The 25,000-nt window shown below is 43.6% G+C and overlaps 2 protein-coding genes across 3 annotated transcripts in view; both read right to left on the bottom strand.

The window, feature by feature from the left end:
- atp10b (ATPase phospholipid transporting 10B) overlaps nucleotides 1-13,614 on the bottom strand; it is a 28,525-nt gene extending 14,911 nt beyond the window's left edge. Inside the window, exons 1-9 of the mRNA XM_062524195.1 lie at nucleotides 13,539-13,614; nucleotides 10,361-10,485; nucleotides 9,648-10,164; nucleotides 5,854-6,058; nucleotides 4,626-4,711; nucleotides 4,424-4,530; nucleotides 2,441-2,572; nucleotides 1,062-1,189; nucleotides 1-41 (exon numbers count right to left, since the gene is read on the bottom strand). The exon at nucleotides 1-41 is cut by the window's left edge and continues 212 nt beyond it. Of these exons, the coding sequence (XP_062380179.1) occupies nucleotides 1-41; nucleotides 1,062-1,189; nucleotides 2,441-2,572; nucleotides 4,424-4,530; nucleotides 4,626-4,711; nucleotides 5,854-6,058; nucleotides 9,648-10,060 (1,112 nt within the window). The 5' untranslated portion in view covers nucleotides 10,061-10,164; nucleotides 10,361-10,485; nucleotides 13,539-13,614. The remainder of the gene's footprint in view (nucleotides 42-1,061; nucleotides 1,190-2,440; nucleotides 2,573-4,423; nucleotides 4,531-4,625; nucleotides 4,712-5,853; nucleotides 6,059-9,647; nucleotides 10,165-10,360; nucleotides 10,486-13,538) is intronic.
- Nucleotides 13,615-16,210: 2,596 nt separating this feature from the next.
- The window catches only part of gabrb2a (gamma-aminobutyric acid type A receptor subunit beta2a), a 35,179-nt gene continuing 26,389 nt past the window's right edge, over nucleotides 16,211-25,000 (bottom strand). The window contains exons 7-10 of one of the 2 annotated variants that reach the window (XM_062525119.1): nucleotides 24,668-24,820; nucleotides 20,933-21,177; nucleotides 20,011-20,151; nucleotides 16,211-18,462 (exon numbers count right to left, since the gene is read on the bottom strand). In XM_062525119.1, coding sequence (XP_062381103.1) covers nucleotides 18,103-18,462; nucleotides 20,011-20,151; nucleotides 20,933-21,177; nucleotides 24,668-24,820 — 899 coding nt within the window. In that variant the 3' untranslated portion in view covers nucleotides 16,211-18,102. The remainder of the gene's footprint in view (nucleotides 18,463-20,010; nucleotides 20,152-20,932; nucleotides 21,178-24,667; nucleotides 24,821-25,000) is intronic. The other variant, XM_062525120.1, reaches the window with a different exon arrangement.

The raw sequence follows: 25,000 nt of genomic DNA, 5'->3' as shown, positions 1-25,000 counted from the left end.
ACCAGCTCAATGGACACGTACAGTGAGATGGGGATCAGCACCTGCAGAAGAGGAGGAGGAGGAGGAGGAGGAGGAAGAGGAGGAGGTGGGGGAAGGGGGGTCATATTTGGGATTTAGGGGGGTCAGATTTATCTGAACAAATGCCAACACACCCAATGTCAGTGTTTCATCTTTAAAGAGAAGGACAGATTGATTGATTGATTGATTGATTGATTCACTGTTGCAATCTTGTTATCATTTACATTTATCAGACCCTTTTCCTCGTACGTAACGATGTAAATTTTATTACAAGGGACTACGCTGTCCCCGGACCAACTCGAGGTTAAGTGCCTTGCTCAAGGACACAGCAGTGTAAGCCAGGAATTGAACCCACCACCTCAGTTTTAGCAATGCTTACATTTTCAATAAACCTGTTTGCTTATGTGTACTGCGAATTTGTGCTTGTATGCGCACATGTGACTTTTCACATAACCGTTGCTTTGGTATAACTGTGGTACAGGCAATAAAGCATTCTTTACCACAGAAAGAGAGACAGAAAGAGCTTCAGAGTGTTAGCTGTCACTCTGAAATAAAAGCGTAGGCGCTTACAGAATAATAATAATAATAAAAAAACCTCACAATACTCTGGGTGGGTGAGGTTAATTTTTTGATGCAATTTCTTTTTTAGATTAACTTGTTCTCAAGGCTATGAGGAGTGTTATTGGAGAGAAAGAGGGAGATGGAGAGAGAGAGAGAAAAAGAGAGCGAGAGCAAAAAAAGAGAGAGAGAGAGAGAGGGAGAGAGAGGCTCAACTGCCATTTATTGAATCATTCCTTAACCCATGAAATCACGACGAGCCTCAAAAAACCAAACACAATACAACCATTCATAAGTGCATTCACAAATAAAAACCCCAATGCATCATATGTTAAGAAGTACCTGATCATCCCATGCATCCTTATGAGGAGTGTTATTAGGGAGAAAGAGGAAGAGTGAGAGAGAGAGTTTGAGAGAGAGAGAGAGAGAGAGAGAGAGAGAGAGAGAGTGAGAGAGAGGAGAGAGACAGGCATGATGGCTCACACCTGCAGCAGGATGATCATGGTGAAGAACATGGAGAAGCCTGCCAGAGTGGAGGGCATGAAATGGCCGTCACTGTCAGGAACCAAGTACGGAGGGACACTGGAGAACGACTCCAGCCAGATAGCATGACCTGTTTGAGTAAAGAGACAGATAGAGAGAAAGAGAGAGAGAGAGAGAGAGAGAGAGAGAGAGAGAGAGAGAGAGAGAGAGAGGGAGGGAGGGAGGAGTAGGAGGGAGAAAAGAGATTAATTAAAATATATCAGAGAGGGGATGAGAGCGAGAGAAACAAAGTGAGAGAGAGAAACATATGACTGTGTGAGAGAAAGAGGGACAGAGAGAGAGAGAGAGAGAGAGAGAGAGAGAAAGTGATTGAGAGAGAACTATTCGTGGTTGGTGTGCCGTTCTTTTCTTAGCGAGCAGTCAAACAGACAGAAAGAGTGCGATGACTCTCTCCAAGGTCACCCTGTCCCTTTCTACAGGGTTTCCGGGCTCTTGCCCTGGATCGTGACGAGCTTAAAGGGAGAGCTCAGGCAAAAAGGGAGATTCTGTTATCTGCACAGCCTCACACCTCACATCTACAGTATTGCCATGAAACACAAAAAGCAGTCAAGAGTCACTGGCATGGCATCACACTGGGAAAAGGAGCTGCTGACACCTATCCATTTCCTACTGAGAGAGAGAGAGATAGAGAGATAGAGAGATAGAGAGAGGGGGGAGACACAGTTTCTACAGACATATTTTTCATTTATGAGTGAACTATCCCTTTCTGAAGGCTCTTCCACTGCCTAATGATGGCTATTTCAGTTACCCAGCAGTCATCCAGCTGGGTAGCTGAAACATATTGGACAATGTCCCATACAGCGTTCTAGTATTGGTATCCTTTGATCATGATTGAAAAGGCTAAGAAAAATCTATCTTAAATAATCACTATTTATTTTAACATTATATTGAAACGTATGATGTCTATGCTATTATGTCGATGTTATGTCGATCATGCACACATTTTTGACTGTGGCAATTTTGCAATATTGTGTACTTTGCTGTAAAATTCTCTGAAAATCCCAATAAAATAAATAAACACTACATTGAAACTCTTACATTTTACGCTAAGGTCATCATAAAGACATAGGGGCAAACATTCTAAAATCCAGACATGAATGGCAAGTACTTTTTTGGCTTGTGTGTGAATGGTGTAAATACTGTCTACAAGAAGGGTCAAAGACTGTCCTCATCATTTGCACATTACCACAGCACAAAACAACTGCAATAACAACAACAACAACAACAACAACAACAACAACCCCTCCTCGCACGGCGACCACTGTGGATCGGCCCACAGGTGCAGATCGATGAGCTGAAGGTCAGTGTGGGCGCAGCGTACCGAGGGCTCCGACGGTGCACATGGTGAAGAGCAGCAGCACGCAGTACATCACGTCACTGTTCAGCTTCCGCTCCAGCTTGCTCCGCTTGTAGCGCGCGCCGCCGTTGTTGAGCATCGACTTGGTCTCGTGGCCTGTGAATAAGTCAAAATCAGCCGGAGGAGAAAAGGTGGGGTGAGGCAGAGTGTCTCGCTCGCTCTCTCTCTCTCTCTCTCTCTCTCTCTCTCTCTCTCTCTCTCTCTCTCGTATGTGTTTACATGTGTGTGTGTGTGTGTGTGTTAGTGTAAGAATCACAGGGGTTGGCGCTCAGAGCGGCATAAACACACAAATATCATCGACTCTTCTGACCTGACGTGACTGCTTACAGTACTACAGTAGCTCTCTCTTGCTTGCGCTCTGGTGTGCGTCGCTATACAGTATCACAAGCATGAGACAAAACAATGTTATTCTTGTTTTCTGGTGCGGTCTGTTGCACGTTGAACATGCTTTTATGTGGGAACATTTTTTTTACAGTGTGGAAGCAAAGATGTTAGAAAGAGAGAAATTGAATGTTAGAATTAAACTAGAAATGCAATTCCAAGGAATTACCAGTGCATGAAAATGCAAAAAAGTACAGATAGATAATGGTTACTAAGGTGTAGCTAGGGTAAACATGGTGGTTGCATAGTTTAATGAAAGTTCATAGTGTGAAGGTAGATGCTTTAAAGCTTAAACATTCCAGTTCTAACTTAACTAATGATTTCTAACAAGTATGTTAAAATGTCAACTATGTTAACAATGATAACCAGGTTGATTGGTTTACTTAGCTAATGATTTCTAACAGTAATGCTAAAAATAATAACAATGCTAACAATGCTAACCAAGTTGACTAGCTAACTTAGCTATGATTTCGAACAGTAATGTTAAAAATGCTAACTATGTTAACAATGCTAACTATGCCAACCAGGTTGATTAGCTAACTTAGTTGATGATTTCTAACAGTTACGTTAAAAATGCTAACTATGCTAATTATGCTAACAATGCTAACCAGCTTGATTAGCTAGCTTAGTTGATGATTTCTAGCAGTTATGCTAACAATGCTAACTATGCTAACCATGCTAACTAGCTAACTTGCTACTGAGGACTTCTATTTTGAAACATTTGTCGATAGGGTATCCAAGGCTGCCGCTATCAGGAGTAAAGAAGTTACTGTAGTAAAATCATGTTGGTTGCTATGGAAACGGTCATAAACGCTTAATTTTAATGGTTGCTATGTTGGTTGCTAGGTACATGGAGGTCTCATGTAGTTGACTTGAGGCATAGTTGATGATAACTGACAGTTGGAATGGTTGAACAGTTAAATAGTTGAGTAGTTTCAATAGTTAAATGATTTAATAGTGTATTATTGCAGTGAGGACTTTTATTTTGAAACAGTTGTGGAAAGAGGAAACAGTTAACAGGATATGTAGTCTTCACAGAGAGATTGTATGCTTAAAGCCTGAGAGAGAGAGAGCTGCTGCAGCTGGCCTGGCCACCTGGCATAAGATTCTAATTGCCCTATTATGATGTCATAATCGCAATGTTAAGTCTATGGGGAAATTGTCATTTTAATTCATTAATAGTTCAAAAAGTATAAAAGTTACAAAGTTGAAAAATACAAAGCCCGGATGGCCTAAGTAAGACCTACGCAGCGCAGTTTGAATGAAGTTTCTACGTTAAACGGTTGAAGCTCCATTAAGTGCGTTAGAAGAATAATAATAATAAGAAGAAGTTTTGGAATAACAGTACAGTGCATTTTCATGCACTGTAATGAGGGATGTTGGAAAACAGAATGCTGAGAAAGAAAGGGTTAGACAGAGAGGGGAAAGAAAGAGCACAATGAGAGAGAGAGTGAAAGAGAGAATTTAAGAACCAGAGATAAACAAAAAAATAGAGACAGAGGGAATGAGATAGAGAGAGAGAGGGAGAGAGAGAGAGAGAGGAAGCGAGAGAGAGTGATATGGTACCTGCACAGACCACAATCCCCGTAGATTCGTCTGTATTGCGTATAGTGCATCCACGTAATAAAAGACTATCAATCCCAAAGCCATGCTTCTTCTCATCGGGCTTCTCTCTGCAATATTGCAAATGACTCTGGTCAGGTACGTGTGCATATACTTAGGGTTGATATGAGACAGAGCACTTACAGATGTTTTGCTTTTTACTCACATGTAACCACTGAAATGGTTGAGGTCATTGTTTGGTTTCTGACAGACTACTGTGCTTTTGAAGCCACCAGGCTTAAAAGGAGAATCCTGAAAAATAAAATAAAATTACACTAACTATTATGAAGACAACTAAAACAAACAACTAAAACACAGTGTGACACACAGTATACAATACATTTGGCTTAAAATCTTTGTCCTGGTGTCTTTTGTAACGAAGCAGACCAAAGGTGATAACAGGTGTTTTAGGCAGGGCAATACAATTACTGAAAAGCCTCTCCTTTCTAAAAACTGCAGCCGCACCTATAAACACAACTGTCACACCATCCGCTGTTTTTTCGGAGATTGGTGTATAAATGGCATCCTAATTGCAGCCATCACATGTTGTGTGACGGGTTTATCGAGAAAGGAATTGCCTTTGTAGCACTGTTAATTACTATCAGTCACACCGTTGACACAGGTGTTGAAATCACTGGTACACACATCAGACCTATGGGGGTTGAAAGGGACCGGTACAAAAAAGCATTCCTACAACGTCGTCACCATTCATGCTTATGATGTAAACAAATAACTGGTAATTCCAGAACATTCCACATAAACAAGCATGCTGTGTGGTTGGGTGTGTTGCTCGCACACAGGAGAGTCTTCTCTGAAATGTAAACCTCGGGGACTGGTGGTTTGTAAGTCATCAGAATTTGCCTTCCCACACCCCGCCCCCCACCACCACCCCCCTACCCCCTTGCCACTGGATTGGGGAAAAGGAGGCCTTTACAAGAGCCATCACCCGGCAGTTACAGGCACTTAGCAGTGATTTCAGCCGACGAACAGACGAACATGATCACCATGACGCAAAGGGGGCAAAAACACAACTGCTTTTCAACAGAAAAAGTTGAACAGAAACTTTTCAGCAGCATTTTTTATAAATATAAAGTTGGAGTGTGTGTGGGGTCATTCTCTGGTTTAGAATGTATTTTTAAAGAATTTCCTTCAAGATGGGTCTTTCGGCTGAAACCAGACATTTCTACTGTAGATGTAGAGCTGATGTATGTTTGTTTCAAATACTGTACATCACTTGACATGCCATGTTTATCATCACATGACTAATAGTATCATAGTGTGTGTGTGTGTGTGTGTGTGTGCGCGCGCGTGTGTATGTGTCTCTGTGTTTTTTAAATTTGCTTAAGCTTAACATCTTCTGACAGTGAAGGGTAATCTGACTGACGATGTCTCACCGGCGCTGAGAAGCCTGGCACCACTTTGCGCTGCTTCAGGTTGGTCTCCCCGTCCAGGTTGGACGTCTCTATCAGGCACACGCCGTTGGGGTCGGATGTGTGGAGCAGGAGGATGTCGGCGGGGATGACCTCGTTGGAGACCACCTTGACAAAGTCACCCACCCGCACGTCCTTCCAGCGGCGCTCCGTGAAGCACATCTCTCTCCTGGAGGGGGGGGGGGGGGGGGGGCAGAAACATGACATCATCATCAGTGCTGGGGAGGCAGACACTGATCTGCTCTGAGCATGAATGATATAGAAAGATAGATAAATAGATAATATATATAGAAAGATAGATAAATAGATAAGCTTAGATAGATAGATAGAGTAATGGATAGATACGTAGATGGATGGATGGATGGATGGACTGCAAAAATAATCCAATGGTTATGGGATGTCATAAACTTTTAAAATGTTGATCATTGTATCTTAAGTGTCTTATTAAGTTGGATTATACCAAATTTTCTTTTCACTACATGCTGACAGAGTTGATATTCAGTTAATTTGCTGTAATTAAATATTAAACAAATGCATCTAAAGATTTTAAGCTTTACCATGGCGTAAAGTAGTTACAGTATATGGAATAGATGTTTGGTGAAAATCTCTTTGGGCAAAGGCAAGGACACCCAATCGTCTCGTCTATAAGCCCATTACAACCCAACATTTAAATTAATCAATATATAATTCGTATAAACTATCATTCAACAAAACCGTTCAATGACGACGCACCAAAAATTCTTACAGTGATCATATTACAGTACAACAACACACGTCATGCGGCCTGTTTTCTCCGATTCAGGTCATGAATCCCTTAAGGTGTATTGAGATGCTGGAGACTGGCGCGCGTGTGCCGTGTGGTCAGGCAGGGTTAAAGCGGACGAACGCAAAGCAAGAGGATCAATCCTGGTCCCCTGGGGACAGACCGAGAGCCTCAGCCTGAGGGCACACGGCCCATTGGCCATGTCCTTATACATGAACCCAGCGCACTTCCATACAGCTGTCCACAGCTGCCAGGACTGACATCACAACACAACACACTACGATGCTTTATTGGACTTCAGCAATCTCCACGGATGATTTGTTTTCGAGTGTGTGTGTGTGTGTGTGAGCCTTCGCCCTGAGGGGCCAGGGGCCCTGGCAGTGTGTGAGCCAGCCAGCCAGCCAGCCGCCTCCAAACACAAAGCCGCGGCGTAGCGTCGGCCGCCGAGTGACAGGGGCCGGCAGGCATGCTGCTGTACGTGTAGAGCCGGACTGGGCGGGGGCCAGTGGCCCGCCACGCATACTGACGCGGGGCCGTGTCCTTCTCACACCCTGCGCCAAACAAAGGCAGACACGCAACAGCAGCCTCCTCCGTGGCTCGCCCCCGCGGCCCTTTTAATAGAGTCTTTAATGCTACGCTACGTGTGTGTGTGTGTGTAGTTCCAGTTACATAAACACACACAGTGAGTGAGCGAGTAACTGACTGTGTGTCACTGGATGTGGCTAAATAGAAATCTGTGACTCTTGCTGATTCATCGTCATCGGTGCTGTGCTACTAGCGATGCACTGAGGTACAATGACGCGGACATTTAGCTGATTGATAAAGCTATTGTGTGTCTCGCTTCTGCTGGTATTAAGGCACAAATGACCAAATGTATGATTCATACAAGGGGATAAAAAAAAAACTGGAACTCTCTTAAAAGGCAAAATCAGCACATTCTAACGCTGGCTTTTCTCCAGCAGGGCTATGCGATGTCTATTTCAGATAGAGCTCTTCTGATATTGAGATAAGGATATCGTCAACTAAAAATGGCTCCTTGAAGCATAAGTCACCTGTCTATTTGTAGGGCACAGCTGTCAAGGTATAAATATGAGCCTAGAAGATTGTGACATCACGGTATTCCTGTTTCTTATTTGTTTTTTTGTTGTTGCTGATGTTTTTATCTATGTACACACACAAAAAGTAGAATCATAACATTACTCAGTCATATATTACCATGACGTTACAAAATATAACTTACTGGTAACATTTTTAGAATGGATATAAAACTTAAAGAAATGCATACACAAACAGCTGGTTAGGGTTTCCATTAGTGACCTGGTGTTAATAATTCTAGCCAATAGTTTTGAAGACGCAAGAATTTCAAGGATTGGTGTTCTGAAACAACAATCTTTCCAAACAGCTGTTCATGTGACATCCTTGTCACCATGTCGTTAAATCACACTGAAAACGTGGATTATATGAAAAAATCCCTACGGCCCATGCTACTGAACCCCTGAAGTTAAGCCCATCAATATATGACAAGGCCTGTGTATTTTAACAAAGGTGTGTGTGTATCACGTTACAAAAGTACAATCCAACATGCAGAAATGACAGAATGGAAAGAAACAAGTTGACGGTTTTGGCAAAGCCATTCACGATGAGCTGAGTGAGCACGCTAACTGCATTCCACATACATGAAATGTGGACCAGCAAGATCAGCCAATGTCACTAGCCTGTGACACTGTGGCCATTCTTCAGGAAGTGTAGGAAAACAAAAACCCTAACCCTTGAAAAGACAGAGAACAAATGTGCAGACTAACTTACAAAAGTGCTGTTTCTTTGCGTCAGAGATATGAATGGCAGCATCTCAACAGCACAAAAAGGGGCTTTAACAAAGCTCCCCTCGCAGAGCTACACATACTTGCATATGCTTACACCACTTTAGTGCCAGCTTAGCACACCTTCCAGTAAGCCGTCCAGTGGTGAAGAGAGTAAAACACCTTGATATGCCCCTGCACGAATCAAATTCAGCAGTTGGTCATAGATTAAGGGCACACCTGTCAAACCCCAAACCTGTCATTCCATGAGATCTCTTCAAGCAAACCCTAATCTATCACACCATAAGGGAATCCACCGATCTGTTGCTAATCATCTGTAGTGGAAACCAAACTGTAATTCATATATATATATACACATACATATATACAGTATATATATATATATATATGTATATATGAATTACAGTTTGGTATATATTATATATACTGTACATATATATACATATATATATATATATATATATATAACTGAACAGCAGGACTGCATAGGGACAAATAAACAAAATAACACAAAGCATCAAGTCTGTCTGTGATTCCTCTCATTTATCAGACTCCATGTTTAGACACTGGTGTAGTGTTTCAGCTGAAAGAGAACGCCTGTGTTTCAATGACAGCACAGGAAAAAGTGTTTTTGGGTTTCTCCTAGTTATTCCGTTTTCACATTTGGTTTTTCTAAAATAGATTTAAACGACCTGCACACCGCCTTGCCTATGATGCAACATAGAGATGGGGATTTCATCAAACCTGCTCACAATGCGTTGGTTGCGAGACATTGTTGTGAGGCTCTTCAAAAGGAGAGAAATCTCCCACTCAAATTTTATTTCTAGGTCAAAAATTCCCATGGGGTTTTGAAACACAGATGAAGTAAAACACACACACACACACAGAGAGAGAGACATACACACACGCTCACGCACACACTAACACAGAGAAAAACAGAGAGAGACAGTTGTTCACACATGCGTACCCAGTACTTGTCATGAGCAGAGACTAGAAATGCAGCACGCTTAGAATATGAAAAACGCATGCACACAATTGCACAGATCTACTCCAACCACCTCTTGTACGCTGATAAAAGAGCCATCTGATGTCCAGCCAGCCAGCCAGACCCTTGCTGCTCTGCGTGAGACGGAAAAAGGAAGAGAGGAAGAGGGGGAAAAAGTCCTGCCGTTTACCTGCTGTAGATGAGGCATGGCAGGTTGTTGAGCTTCTGGTCAGTCTGGTACCTCCTGAAGTCCTCCCAGCCGTCCTTGATGGCGGTGAGTGCCAAGATGACACAGATAGGGATGAGGGCCACCTCCGGCTGGAAGGCGTTCACCACCGGCACGAAGTTGAGCAAGGCCAGGAACACAAAGTAGACGTTGGCCACGCGGTGGAACTGCTCGAAGAGGTTCTTGGGGATGAAGGACCACAGCGTGTACTTGGTGGTCTTGACGGCGTTGCCTTTGTACTGCCGATTGGGCTGCTCGCTCTTCTTCAGGTCCTCGTAGGGGAGGTTGGACACCAGCGTCCGCACGGTGCTCTCCTGCTCCTGCCGGCGTCTCCCCCATCGTCCGCAGAGCGAGGCCATGGGGTCGGTCCACCTCATGGCCGTTTGCGGAGCTCAGCTGCGGCCCGGTGTCATGGCGTCAGTGCCGGGGTACACCGTGGTGGACTCCTACTTCCTCACAAGATCCTTACACCGAGGGGTCACTGCGGAGGTGTGGTGCAGGTTAGCACCGAAACGGGGTTAGGTTAGTTGGGGTGAATCCACAGCACAGTGCAGCTCTCTCTCTCTCTCTCACTCTCTCTCTCACACACACACACACACACACACACACTCACACATACAAACACATTACTCTCCACGTGCACAACTGACGACTGACAGGAAAGTCTGATGGCACACCTGAGCACGCCTTGCAAGCCTGTTCTTCCCGACCATGACTCTGCACCTCCCAATCCGAACCCGCCTTCAGGCGCCTCAGGTATGCAGTTTAAGCCTGCCTGTCAAAAAGCCTGCTAGTTGCAGGCCTGACGACATGAGGGAAGATAAGAAGTAAGATTTTGATATTAAATAGTTAAGGGATAGGGTAATTGCCTAATAACCCAGTTTCCACAGGAATGAGCTCATCCCTATGGCAATCCTATATCCAATCCTAAATCCTAAATCCGTATGCAATAACAATCACTAATGGCCCTATAAGGTGAAATTGTTTCACCACATGAGTGTTAAAATGTTCGCCCTTGGTCAATCTGTGAAGCACATTCTGAAAATCATTATTACAGAAACCCAGGTAACTCATATCCTCTCAGATGTATCAGACACATATTATACAGCTAAGAAAAGGTAGACAACAGCACTCACAGAACACAAGTGAACACACTGTCCTGTTGTGTTAATGAATGGATATGTTGCTAGACCTGTTTTAGAACTTGTGTTTAAGCTGCAAGTAAGCCATTGGCACGTCAGAGAATCTCTTTTTTGTGAATCATACTAAGACACAAATGAAATACAGAAAAATGTTGGAAAATTGTACGTTTTTTTTAAATTCTCCAATACACTACATCAGCTTTACACAATTCCGAAGCAATACGTGCTTAAGATTAGCTAAACATAAAATACATTACAAATATATTTTAAGTCTCTCTGATGACAATTTTAATAGTCTCCCTGATGACTATTTCACAACAGATAGTCTACCCAAGAAATGTCCCTGAAATCGGAGTAAAATGTCTACTACGCCATTAGGTAATGTCTGTTCCCCACCCCAACAGGAGCATCAATAATAAAATAAATTACGCACTTTTTTAAATTATCCATTACACTTCAGCTTTACACAATTGTGAAGCAATCCATGCTTAAAATTAGCAAGGCATAACAACTATTCCACAGCAGCTGCAGTCTACCCAAGAAAAAAAAAGTCTAGGCTACTAGTAGGCCCATACATAGAGGTCATGACTGTTCTCCACCGCAAGCTCCTCACGGGCATCAAGCTTAAGTGAGCAGTCAGGATGCCAAACCAATAAACGCAAAAAGAAATGTGTTTTGATGTCTATTTGAATGAGCTGTAGGTACAGCTATGTCAGCTATGTTCTTGGATTCACATGATCTGGCCTGCGGCCAATACATATAGAGCAGGTGAGGGCCATGGACGTACAGTATTAACCGTACTGGAGCGGCTGGCCCTTCTGCTTGGCAACACGGTGGCGCAGCTGCGACAACCACAACGTCTCTTCCCCCCACACACACTCTCTCTCTCTCTCTCCTCCTCCTTTTCAAGTCAGATGATGCAGAGGGTTGTGGAACTTTAATTACGCCAGTGACATGAAAGCATTAAAACGCAGAGAGCATCTGTTTTTTTTTTCTCTTTTTTGTCTCTTACATCTCCCCCTAATGCCCTTTCAAGAGCGCGAGGGGAAATGAGGCCCTTCGCGTTACCGTTCTGCATCTGTGTATCGTAGCGTGATGATGGCAGCGCTCTCGCGCTCCCGTCCGCTGATGGGTGAGAACAGGGCCGCGCCGCTGTTGCGTTTGTCTTTAACTATGCAACGGAACACGTATCAAAGAGCTGTACCGTGCGGTCGCAGTTGTTCCCTGCTGGCTTTATGATTGTTATTGCATGGGGGGACTCGAATGAACAGAGTCGCCTAAAGCTGACTCTACCCCCTGTGACTCATTTGGGTAACAAGCCGCTCTCAACTCACCTGTGCGGTTTTTCACTTTAGAGCTGTTCCAAGGTTGAGGCCACTGCGGGGTCCTATCAAACCTAATGCCATGTTACACGCCATGGGGAATTTCACAGTAGACTAGAACAACAAATAACAGCTTGTGCCTCGTTGAAATTCCAAGGCCCATTTCACATTTAACACAGAAAATGTGCTCGTTTCCTAAAGTGTCATCGAGTGTTGGGTGTCGGGTCTTCTTTTCACCTCGCCACAATGTGATGAGATTCATGCTTTTGTTTCAAATAGATCTACATTTATGGATAAACACCAATAATGAGTTTCCATGTAAAGCGTTAAGGCTACTGTCGTATACTTCATTGTTCTGGGTGATCTTGGCCTTTGCTGTTTTGAATGTGTCCCACTAACCACAAAAAGGGAAACAACTACAGTAAAGCAACAAGATCCATTGGAGCATTGCATTTGCTATATGGACATAGAGATTTAGACCTCATCTGTGCAAACTAACTAGTGGTCTATTTATGGTAACAAAGCGGCATAGCCCCTCCTGCAGAACAATAAATAAGACAAATATAAACATTACATCTCCAACACATTCTTACAACACCAACACAGATTGTTCATGTCAACAGAGGAAGCTCATAAACATTGATATAAGCTCCTATGTGAAAATTATTACAATAAGCGTTCACATTTAGGTCTGTCTCCAGATTCAATCATTCATAGTATCGAATCCTTGTACGACTTGGCTACATTTTTATTTGTATGTAGCCTATCAGATGGACAACCAAGATGCATAAGATGAACATAACTTTTGTGTTATTTTTTTGAAGTTACAAATGGGGGGACATGTTTCTATGTATCATTTTAAACCTAATAGTGTAATGTCAGAGCCCGTCCCATATTAGACATGAGTAATAAGATTTGGGAAACAACCTTCCGACCATGCAGCTGCCAGTAAGGTAACATTTTAATAGTAGGCTAATGAAGGATCTTTGCCTGTTACTGCCCGGTACTGCCTGGTTGCTAGCAACTTGTAGCAAGTTAGCAAGCTAGCTAGCCTGCCAGCTAAGGTAACATTTTAAACGGAAAGTGTAATTTATTTGAAATTACTAGGTGAAAAACATTATCATTAGTTGCAACAGTATATTACGGTACGTTTAAGCGAGGCCCCTTAACGGTTACATAAGCCACTTGTTCACATAGCCATAGCTAGGCTACTTTGCTTTTAAAGCTAGCATTAGGCTAGATCTAGCACCAATGTCCGCCTCTTTCGTTCGAAAACTCTAACAAATATGTTTTTAGTAAAACTACTTCAGCAAATCGTTTGATAAATTAACCTTGCATTTTTAAGTAGCCATAGGTGTGTAGGTTTGAACAAAATCTGGTTAGATTCTTACCGGGAGCTTTTATTGCCTGACAAATCCAATTTAGCAAGCCTTGCTCAGAGCGCGGGCTTGGGTGCTGGTGGGGACCCTATTTGCCCACACTCACTCACTCGGCACATCAACGGAGAATTCTAGTTGTGAAATAAAAAAAATCCATAAAGTTTAGTTGTTCTGACTCACAATCTTAGCTGCTACTATCATTTCTTGGGCCACTTCCAAGACATTAAAGTTGGCAAGTAGCCTAGGCCTATTATCCAGGCCAATTTGATTAGTCGTCTGATTGGGAGGAACCCCAAGGACATAATATGAAACATTGATCATTTTCACCCCCTACATGCACTGGTGACGGCCACCAGCAATTTAGGGTACCAGTTTATAATCTTAACTGGAAGATGACGCAGAGGATGCTGATGCTGTCTTCCACATGACCAACTAGACTTGGGCATCCCTTTAGCAGTAGCATCACCATGGTAACCACCCTTCAACGCCCAGTCGGCAGATTGTAGGTTTTCTTGCACAATCTGATTTAAAGAAGAAGAAGAAGAAGAAGAAAAACACATATTGGAGGACTGTTGTGGCCTCACTAATGAGATACCTTGTCTACCTCTCTTCTGAGGCACGGGCTTACCGGCAGATTGACTGTCAAATATTGGATGTAATTTTCACCTCAGCAGAACAGTGTTTTCCTCTCTTCTCCCTCTCCCTCAAAAGCAATTCTCAAAGTCCCCTCAAGACGAAAAAAAAAAAAAAGATAATTAAGATTTTAACACCTTGCTTCCCACTACTAGCCTATGAATAGGAGGCTCCTGGCAATCCTCTTTGCAGTGCACAAAATGGCGCTGTCACTGCAATTTAGAGGGTTTCATCTAGGCCTACATCAGATTCCCAAACCTAAGGGTTGGAAATATCACCCATTGGATCAGTCAACACAGTGAATAAGGTGACATTTTCAAATACAAGCTTCTGGCTGTGGTTTATAGTGGCAATCACATAGCAAAGTGAATTTCCCTCTCTCTCTCTCTGCATGTGTGTGTGTGGGTGTGTGTGTGTGTGTGTGAGAGAGAAAGAGAGAGAGGGAGTGCATGAGAGTACGTGTGTGAGAGTGTGCGCGCGGGCCCGCGCGTGTGTGTGTGAGTGGTGAAGGGGGCTTAGAATTTATCTCTATTTCTGCCTGGCTTTCATGTTGCAGTCCCTGTGGCCTGCGGGGCCTTTCCTCAGCTCCAGGTCCAGAGTGTGCTGCACGTTCATGCCTTCCTGGGTTAATGTCCCCCGTGGCTAACTAACTGCCGACTAGAACTCACAATTTTTTCTCTCTCTCCTCTCTTTTTTCACACACACACACACACACACACACACACCAAAATGCACATTCCCATACACACTCACACACCGACACATGCAAAACGCACATTCCCACACACACAAACGCACCAACACACACAAAACGCACATTCCCATACACACACTCAAAATACGAAAGCCAAAACACACACACCAATATACACACACATACATACCAACACAGACACACACACATAGAGACGGATGTGTTGCCTTTTCATCCATTATGCATTCTGTGGGTTCCATCTGCATCTGCTGTTATTCAGTCAGTCATGAGGCTCACAAAATACCCACCGCAGCATCATCCCCCAGACAGCAGTGGACTGAGGACCATGTGTGGCCCTGATCTGGCTCACTTGTGGCCCGAGCACGGGCCAGTGCCAGCCACTATCTGGGTCAGCATTCATGAATACATTTTCTGTTTAGTGTGCACTATCTCTCATTCTTTCTTTCTCTCTATTTCTCTTGATCTCTCTCCATCAATTTCATTCTCTCTCTCTCTCTCTCTCTCTCTCTCTCTCTCTCTCTCTCTCTGTATGTCTCTGTGGTTCACCACCCTTATCTTGTGGCAGATCATAAACAGACCATATGGATTTGTCTGTAATTAAAACATCCGGCACTGGATGCTTGACTGCATCATCAGATCGAGATCACTGTACAGTATATTCAGCCCGAAACTTCAACACTGTTATTGCCAACAGAGGAAAAAAAAAAAAACGTTTTCAGGTCTTTCATGAGAACTGACAGGACTCTCTAAACTGGGTGCCTTTGGGGCCGATGAGTGATTGTCACCCCACCATTCACCGGAAGGCCAAACTATCACACATACACTCAATGATTTAATCTAGATTTGAGAATATATACAAAGAACACCTATCATGAAATACAAGGCATTAACAGGTGATTGCACTGGAATAGCAATTGTCCTAAGGTGCTTCAGATGCATTGCAAGGGACCTGTAATATCTAACAACCACCTAGACACCATCGTTTGCTCAACAGAATTACAGTACCACACAGTTGCCTGTATCGTGAGGAGGTGCATAGAAATTAAGTTATATTGCAGACCATTTACTGTAGGTCTAATTATATGACTATTCATACGTATGTCAAATCCATGTCAACTCACCAGCACTGTAACATATACTGTAGGTGTAGGCTGTAGCCTACATCCAAGACATCCAGATCCAGACCCAAATCTGGGACATTCCCTTCCCAGAATTCGCTTTCCATTTGTGGAAACTCCCAAGAAATGCAGGCATGGACTACACAGTCATATCACCATTCTAACATGATAAATGCTCAGAGTGCTAAACAACAAAAATAGAAATAGTTTCATTTTAATAATTTAATTTAGATACATTTTTTGTAATTGTTGACAATCATTACATAAGATATATTTACAGGTCATTATGAAATATTGTTATAATTTACAGGAGTTTATACAAAAAATGTTTGACAGATGTCTTGATTATAGAATCCTGATGCTGTCATATTTTGTGATGGTAATTTGAGTGGGTTAAGATCTATTTACACATAAACTCAGTATTAGATAAATCTTATATTTTTCATGTACATATATGTGCTCTTTGAGGCCTTGGAAAAAATGTTCTCGGTGTTGGTTGATGAGAATACTGTACTTAGTTCCCTTTTTAAACCGAAGTAGCCAACATTTAGAAACCTAATACACAAAAAAATACCTTTAAATAATGATTAATTACATTAACATTTGAGAATACCTATATAATTATAAAATTGTGTATCTTTTTTTAAACATCATCTATGGTTATGAAACTTAAATCTATCGATCATGACAATGGTTTACAGTCGATACCAACACACCTTCTTGGCCTGTGCTTTGGCATGGTCAAAGGCCGATAACACAATTCCTCCGTGTCTGTTTCCAGCTGTGTGTAGCACGATGTGAAAGATGACACACTGGAGAAGATGACAGGGCAGCCATGAGAGGCCTCAGGTGCACGCCAAACACTGGGATGTATTTTTTTTTTTGTACAGAAGAGAGATAAGGACTGCAGCGATAGATTCAAATCATTACAATTGGCCAAAAAAAGGGACTAACGTTCTGGAGAAGCCCAACTGGACTACGAGTCCAAACGCGGAGGGAGGGATGGAGGGAGGGTGGGAGAGGTGCCAATTTAAAGTCCGGGCAGTGCTTTGTTTATCAGTGTGAGGGTCATTTATGTCCAGCATTTCCATAGCTTGATGTCTCCTGTCCAGTAAAAATGCCATGGAGAGTCAGGCGGCCAATGGCAAAGAGTTCTTCTCGTCGGTCTTTAAACATGTCACTCTGCTAAAAACCAAACGTTTCTCAGACTCCGACCCGTTTGTCATTGGGCTCTGAGGCAGTGATCTGCATGGAATTTGAAAGAACTCATGTGAAAGAATAAAATCTCTTTTTTTTCTCAAAACTAGTTAAAATTAAAAATGCATTGTGCTCCATCTCAATAACCGAGATTTAAATTATATCAAACCGAAGCATGCTTTTCAAAAAGATGTTTGATATATAGCGACTATAGGAAAAAAAGGCTTTCAAGGAGGTCCCCTTTAAAAAAAAATCAGCTAGTAACCTTTCCTGGATGCAGTTGGCTTGGCTACGAAGTAAATAGGTATACTAAACCGAAAAACAAAGTTTTAAAAGTATATGCAAACACAAGCATAAATATTTGAACCACAGAATATGCTACGAATGACAAATATACGTGATATACTGGAACTCTGGAACAGGCTGGGCAATATCGCATGTCTTTAAAATCTCGCTTTTCCACTTTATCCACACGCTCCGTCAGTCATTCCAGCATTCTCAGGATAAATTCGTTTAATCCCAACTCCTGCTGTCAGATCCTTTCTTCCAAAAGTGTCTTTCCTCCTTCATCATCGTCGCTGTTAACATTGTTTTGATTTCTCATCATTATTGTCATTTTTAAAACAATAAGCAAAAAAAAACCAAAAAACCCAAAAAAAGAAAAACAAAACAAAAAACGGGAAAAAGAAAAACAAAACTTCAGTGCACTGTTCTTTTTCGTTTTTCCTTTTGTTGCATCCCCCCGGCCACACCACACACACACACACACACACACACACACACACACACACACACACACACACACACACAAACACACACGTACCCACATCACACACACACGCACCCACACCCACACACACACACACAAAATTTCTCAGTTCAGCCCCAAACCGCACAACTCCTCCTACTCCTCTTAGTGGACGTAGTAAAGCCAGTAGACTACGTTAAAGAGGGAGAAGACGGAGGGGAAGATCATCCGAGACCACTTGTCGATGGAGTTGACATCGGACAGGTCGGGGATGTTGACCTTAAGCTGGGAGGCCCGCCGACGGAGGCGGCTCTTTTTGGTGGCGTGGCGCTCCAGCGCGCCGTGCCCGTAGTTCTGGCGGGCCAGCGCGGCGCGGCGGTACTGCAGGGTGGAACTGTCGTACGCCAGCATGGTGCTGCGTGGGTCGGCGCCACCTCCACCGGCCAGCGCGCGCGACAGGTCTGACGACACCATCTCGTTCTTCATCTCCAGTGTGCCGAGCAGGATGTTGTCGTCCGGGTTCATCTAGAGGGCCAGAGCGAGAGAGAGAGAGAGAGAGAGAGAGAGAGAGAGAGGTGGAAATAGAGAAAGAGAGAGCAATAGAACCAGAAATAAAGAGGCAAAGAGAGAAAGAGTGACAAGGAGAGATGGACAGAAAGAGATACAATGAGCGAGAGCAAGAGAGAACGCAACAGAGAGGGAGGGTGGGAGAGGAAGTGACAAGGAGAGGTGGAGAAAGACACAATGACAGAGAACAAGAGAGATGGAGAGAGAAAAACAGAGGCAGAGGGCACCGTGGGTGTTGTGCTGGATGGGTCTTTTGTGGCAAATTTAGTCATCGCCTGTGGACTGATGGGTGTCTGTCTGAAAGTGTGTCTTTGGCTTTGTACTTTATACAAGTGTGACAGCATTTTACACTCAATTTTTAAATTTCACTACCAGACTGTTCAGGAAATATCTGCCGAGTAGGAGTCTGTCGTTCATAATCAGACTGGAATGTGATTGCATGTTAGAAATACAGTGCATATAAAGTATACATACAAGTATTATCTATCAGCAAGTACTTCAAATAGTTTTAAGATAACTTAAGTGCAAGACCCTAAGGAGTTATGAAGAATAAATATACTTTACAGACTTAACAGTTAAACATTGTCACTTGCATCATTAATAAATACAATACTCTGCAAACCCAGCAAAATCAAACAATTCAATGGAAAAAAAGTCATAACTCATTTCCGAATTTCAACCATGGTCTTGGTTAAAATTCTTTCTGCATGTAAATAGCCAGGTAAATAAAGGCAAATAAAAAGGAAATAAAGAAATCATGAGGAGCGGAAAAAACTGGAGAGGTCAACAGTGACGAGCTGCTAAGCAGAGATGGAGGAGAGGAGAGGTTCAAGGTGAAGAACAGGAGGGAGGAAGAGGACCGTGGAGGAGGAAGAGGACTCTAATCTGTTGCCAGTGATGCTAGAAACCACCACAAACCCTCACAACATCATGCAGTCTGCTGAGTCACTCACTATGGCTTTGGCTAGAAACGCTTGGCTAGACTAGCCTCGGACAACTACATCATCCAAGTATCAAGGCTAATATCTGGTTTGTACGCTAGCTACATAACACTTGCTCAATTACTGTTGAGGGTAGAAAAAAAGACAGTAAGAAAGAAAATAGCACGCGTCCATTTCAAGGCTATATGGTCGTCATCGAGTAAGATAACCAAGACAAAAAAAAAGATGTCATCTAGAGGCTCTAGGCTGTTAACACTAAGCTGGCAGAAAAGGGTCGGAGGGAGACTAAAGTCAGGTGCAAACCGTGATCAAAGCAAGGGAGAAACAGAATGGTGAAAAAACAATGATGGTAGCCATCGTCAAATTCAAAGGAATAAAAGGAAATCCATTCATTCCAAAAAAGGAAAAAAAGAGGAGGGGGGTTGGGAAAGAAAACCAAAAAATAGCGTTTTTATAGCTCTTTAGTTTTTATTTGCTTCGGACTGGGTATTGATGCAGATCCATCACATAGTCCTTCTTTTCTGTTGTTCTTTTTTTTTGTTACTTCCAGCCAAGTGATAAGTACCTTATTTCTTTGCTCGCCTAGTCCTAATGCCGGGTCCTCTGCAAAGATCGGATCCCACATCGAGTCATATGCGTCAATTTCCCTCTGTTTCATTCGGGCATACAGAGCATCGTCTCTCTGAGCTACATTGCCCATCAACCACTGCAAGCACACAAAATCATCAGGGTTACTTCGAAAACGGGAGCTTGCAACACTCAGAGATACAGAGAGAGAGAGAGAGAGAGGGAGAGGAAGAGAGAGAAGAGAGAAAAAGGATTTGGCACATCTAACTTATAAAACTAAATAAGATTATGACGGGAGGCGGTTCAAACGCTGCCAGCCATGTTGTGTTTTTTTTCTGTTTCTCTTTTTTTCTTTTCTTTTTTTTGGGGGGAGGTTCGCTCTCTGTGATAGCTTGCCCTTGGAAAGAGACAGTGGGAACAAGCCCAGTGTACCGTACATTTCAGTAAATGAATGGTTGACTTTCCACCACCATTCACAGGGCAAAAATAAGTACTGTGTCAGAATACATTTCCGTTCCACAGTGGTTGCCTTACAGAACCAGTGTGGTGGCCTACTGCGGAGATAACATTAAAAAAAAGAACAGCGCCAGGAGTACATCCAATGCTGTGGAGCAGTCGCCAAGAGCCAGCAACCTGGAAGCCAAACTGTCACTGTTACTGTTAATGGCAATTTTAAGAAATTAGAGTATATCTGAGTGTGGGCATGTTTGTTTTGTATGTGTGTGTGTGTGTGTGTGCGCGTGTTTGTGCGTGTGTGTACAGTATATGTGTGTGTGTGTGTGTGTGTGTGTGTGTGTGTGTGCGTGCGTGCGTGCGTATATGTATGTGTGTGTGTGCGTGTGTTTGTGTATATGTGTCTGTGTGTGTGTGTGTGTGTGTATATGTGTCTGTGTGTGTCCATGTGTGTGCCAAGGCAGTACCTTATTGGGGTCAGGCCTCATCTTCTCGTTGTTGGCCAAGGCAGCTTTTTCCGCTGCCTTCTTCTGCCTTTGCGGCCCCCGCCCGAAGAAGATGTAGTTGACGAAGGCGTACTCCAGCAGGGCCAAGAAGACGAAGACAAAACAGCCCATCAGGTACATGTCGATGGCCTTCACATAGGGGATCTTGGGAAGGGTCTCCCTCAAATGTGTGTTGATGGTAGTCATGGTGAGCACCGTGGTGATACCTGGAAACCAACAACAACACCCACCATGAATGACATCACAATCTTCGCGTCACAACCTACGTCACTCAAATTCTAGAAAAGGCCGGACTAAATCCGGCCACAAACCCGCAAACTGGAGGCCATCCAGTTCAAACAGAGGCTGTTCCCTGATGTCTAATACAGGAACTGTGCAGAACAGAGGGAGCCTTTGTGCGCATTTAAACAGTCTTAAATAAACACAATTTGCTCAAGTGAATATTATCATTTCCATGCTTTATTATAAACATATTAAGACCCTTATAGACCACTGGACATTAATCCGCTTAACAGCATTTCTCTCTCTGTTTTTTTCTCCTGCTCTGGCTGGAGGACCAGTGTGCATTGCTACAGTACACACAAGCATCTCATCTGGGGTTTACATTACGACAAATATTAGGGATAAATCTTGAATTACAATCACTTGCTTTAATATTTATCTTCCTTGTTTATCCTTTTTCTTGTCGTCATCATTGTTGCTGTAACCGTGGTGATCTCCAAACATGCAGTATTAGTCACAGCACAATTCACCTGCCTTTTGCATTATATTATTATTTTATCTCCCCCCCCCCCCCAAGTTTCCCCCGTTGCGTTTGTTTTTCCTAGTCATCTGCATGCACAATCTGTATTTGGTCAAATTCACACGTATAATAAATCACCCCAGTCAGGCACACTTGCTCTTTGGCGTCCAATGGCCTTCGATGCCATTAGTCACTGGCTCTGTTGCACACCACTATCCTATACACTTGGCCCGTCATAACTGGCCCACAGCTGGGCCGAGACTGGTCCGTGACGGGCTCTGCAAGGGCTGGTGTGGATCTTTAGAGCAAAGCTAACCCCGTGCAGAGAGAGGGAGCAGAGGATGCTATGAAACACTCACTCAAGCAGATGGCCTCACAGAGAGAGCAGGAGGGGCAGAGAGAAGAAGAGAAGAGACGAGAGGAGAGAAAGGAAAGAGAGAGAGAGAGGGGGAACTATTTAGAGTATGAAAGGGAGGGTGAGAGAAGAGAGAGGGAGAGAGAGAGAAGAAGGAGGAACAGAAAATGAGATGCACTTGTTAAAAGGAGGGGTAAACGGATCATGCAAAACGAAAGGAGCACGAACACCCATGATCAAAAATGAAACACGGAGCCAGATGAAAGACACAACAAGGTGCCATCTGAAAAGGGGAGACACTAAGAACGGTAAACAAAGAGCAGGAAAAAAGGGAGATAGAGATGGAAGGGTTGCAGAGAAGAGTCACAGAGTGATAAAGACACGCGGCTCAATCTCCAGCACCATCATTAGTCACCCACTTTATCTTCCTTTCAGGTGAATTAGAGTCAGAGAGGCAGCGTGCCCCCCCCCCTCCCCCCCCTCACGGCCCCATTAAGCAGGAGGGAACAAATCAGCCACCGGCATCGGGGGTTACGTTTGTCAGGGAAACCAGCAGCGATACATCACCACGGATCAGCCACGTCTCCCCGCTCGCCCCAAACGAGATTGGAGGAGGCAGTGTTTGTCAGCCCGGTCCCATGGTTTGTCGGCAAGAGCCGCAGACAGGGAGCGCCATTAGGAGGAAACCCCAGCTAGTCCGTCTGCCTGCCTGCACCAGGAACCCGGGAGGGGTATGAGTGAGCCACGCAGCAGCAGCACTTTGCATTGATTATGTGAGTGACAGGCAGACGGCCCAATTAGGGAGCAGCCTGCCCACTCCGATCTCGCCATGTCCCGGGTACTTAAGGGCCTTGATGAGACATCCCCTCTCCGGAGTGATGTCAGCGCGGATCCCGGATGGCAGCCGAATCTGGGGCGGGTTTGGCCCGCGTCCGGCGAGGAGCTGGCAGATTCCACTCCAGCGTTGGCAGCTCGCCGGGATATGACAGGTCACTAAGCTAACCATACTGTTTTGCTTGAGTCCTAACTTCAGAACTACTGGTTGCTGCACTGCACTGATGACAAATAAACACCACCAGCAGTGAACGTCTGAATGTACATTTGAATCTAAACACCGCCATGTATATCAGGCTAGATGTGCATGACAATAGCCCCGTTTACATGGACACTTCTATTCCGATTAGAAACGGAAGAAACAGCTCAATCGGAATAAAAATTGTCATATAAACACCTCAATCGGAATGAAAATCCTGATCCGATCAGAATTGTGATCGGAATAGAAGAGGTGGTGTAGTCCATTCCTATTCCGAATGAACACTCATGTATATGGTCAATCGGATTGACCGTAATATCTTCCCAATGAAAAGTAGCAAACAACGGCTATTCCGATCAAAGATTCTAAAGCGCTTACAGACGTCTGATCGGAATAGAATGTAGCCCATGTAGCCCAACAGACGGCGCAAAAATGTTCAATCGGAATAGTTTAATCGGAATGACAAAAAACGGTCCATGTAAACGTGGCTAATGAGGGCCAGATGTACTAATGTTTTTTGCCCATTTTAGGCGTAACGTGCATGTAATAGCATGGCGATGGTACTGTATGTACAAATAGGCCGCAATGAGGGAAACACGCAGACTGCCTGCCGTGGGAGCTGAAAATGGCTATTTGCGCTTTTCTGTGTCATGCATATTAATTCCTGGGCGGATCAGCTGAAAATGGGTGTAACGTGCAAGTATAGGGGAGGAGAAGTGGTAATAGCGATTGATTAAGTATTCCGCCATACGTATGAAAACAGCGCTATTTTGCGTTGAAAAACATCCGCCTTCTGAAAGCAGGTGTAATCCAAATTGCGGTTAAATGCGTCTATTAGAAACACTTTTAGAGACAGCTGAATCAATATTCAGAGCATCCATTTTTTTTCATTGTACTATGTCAAAAGCAACCTTAACTTTTGTTTGCCTCCCTAAAATCGTATTTTCTCTTTCACGACATAGCCTACACTTCACAATCTGTTAGACTAGGCATTAAGCCATATCCCAAGTCTACGTGCAGTAAATAGTTCAAGTATTTTTTAAGTGGATTTGTAGAACTACTACTCTGTCTGTCGCTGCTCGTTGACATCTCTTTGTATCATGTATGATCGCTAAACTTTTTTTCATTTTAATGTTGCAATATTCAACTGCGCTTGTGCGCAATTGGCGTTGTACAGGGGGCGGGGACGGGCGGCACTGAACGCAGTTACCGTCATGAAGTGACAGCTTAGTAAATTCCACGCAATATAGCAAAGCACAGCGTTCGCATTCTGCACATACAAAAACTCGCTATTAGCGCTGTCTTAGTACATCTGGCCCTGAAACATCTGCAGGCAACAATGTACAGATTCGGTCTAACAGAGAGAAATTACAGTACATATTCCAACACGACTGCAAAGTGGTGCTTATGTGCTCAAGACCAATGCATGAAATGAAACAAATGTATTCCAAATGAAACTTAAAAAGTACTCTTTTGACAAAGTGTTAAAGTCTACTCTTGCTCCACAAAACTAGGTGTAGTTCCATATTTCAACAGCGGAATCATTTGCAGTGCTTTTGAGCCCACCTAAGGCGACTCTGGCAGCCGAGGCGTCGTAGTTGATCCAGAAGGAGACCCATGAGAGGATGGTGATCAGGATGGAGGGCATGTACGTCTGCAGGATGAAGTAGCCGATGTTCCTCTTCAGCTTGAAGCTCAGCGACAGCCGAGGGTAGGAGCCTGTGCAGAGAGAGAGAGGAACTAAAGTAGCGAGAGTTCTTCGTAAAAGTTAAGACAGCTAGCACTTGTAACAGAGCAACGGAGAATCTAGAGATTGTTATTCTCAGTCTGTGTCAGAACAAGTTTTACGTTTGTGTTGGAGTTTGATTGTTTGTATAAAAAGGGATGAGTAAATGACAT

This window comes from Sardina pilchardus, chromosome 21, assembly GCF_963854185.1.
Source record: "Sardina pilchardus chromosome 21, fSarPil1.1, whole genome shotgun sequence".
NCBI lineage: Eukaryota > Metazoa > Chordata > Actinopteri > Clupeiformes > Clupeidae > Sardina > Sardina pilchardus.
Note: the sequence above shows the minus strand (reverse complement) of the source record. Positions and strands in the feature narration are given on the sequence as shown.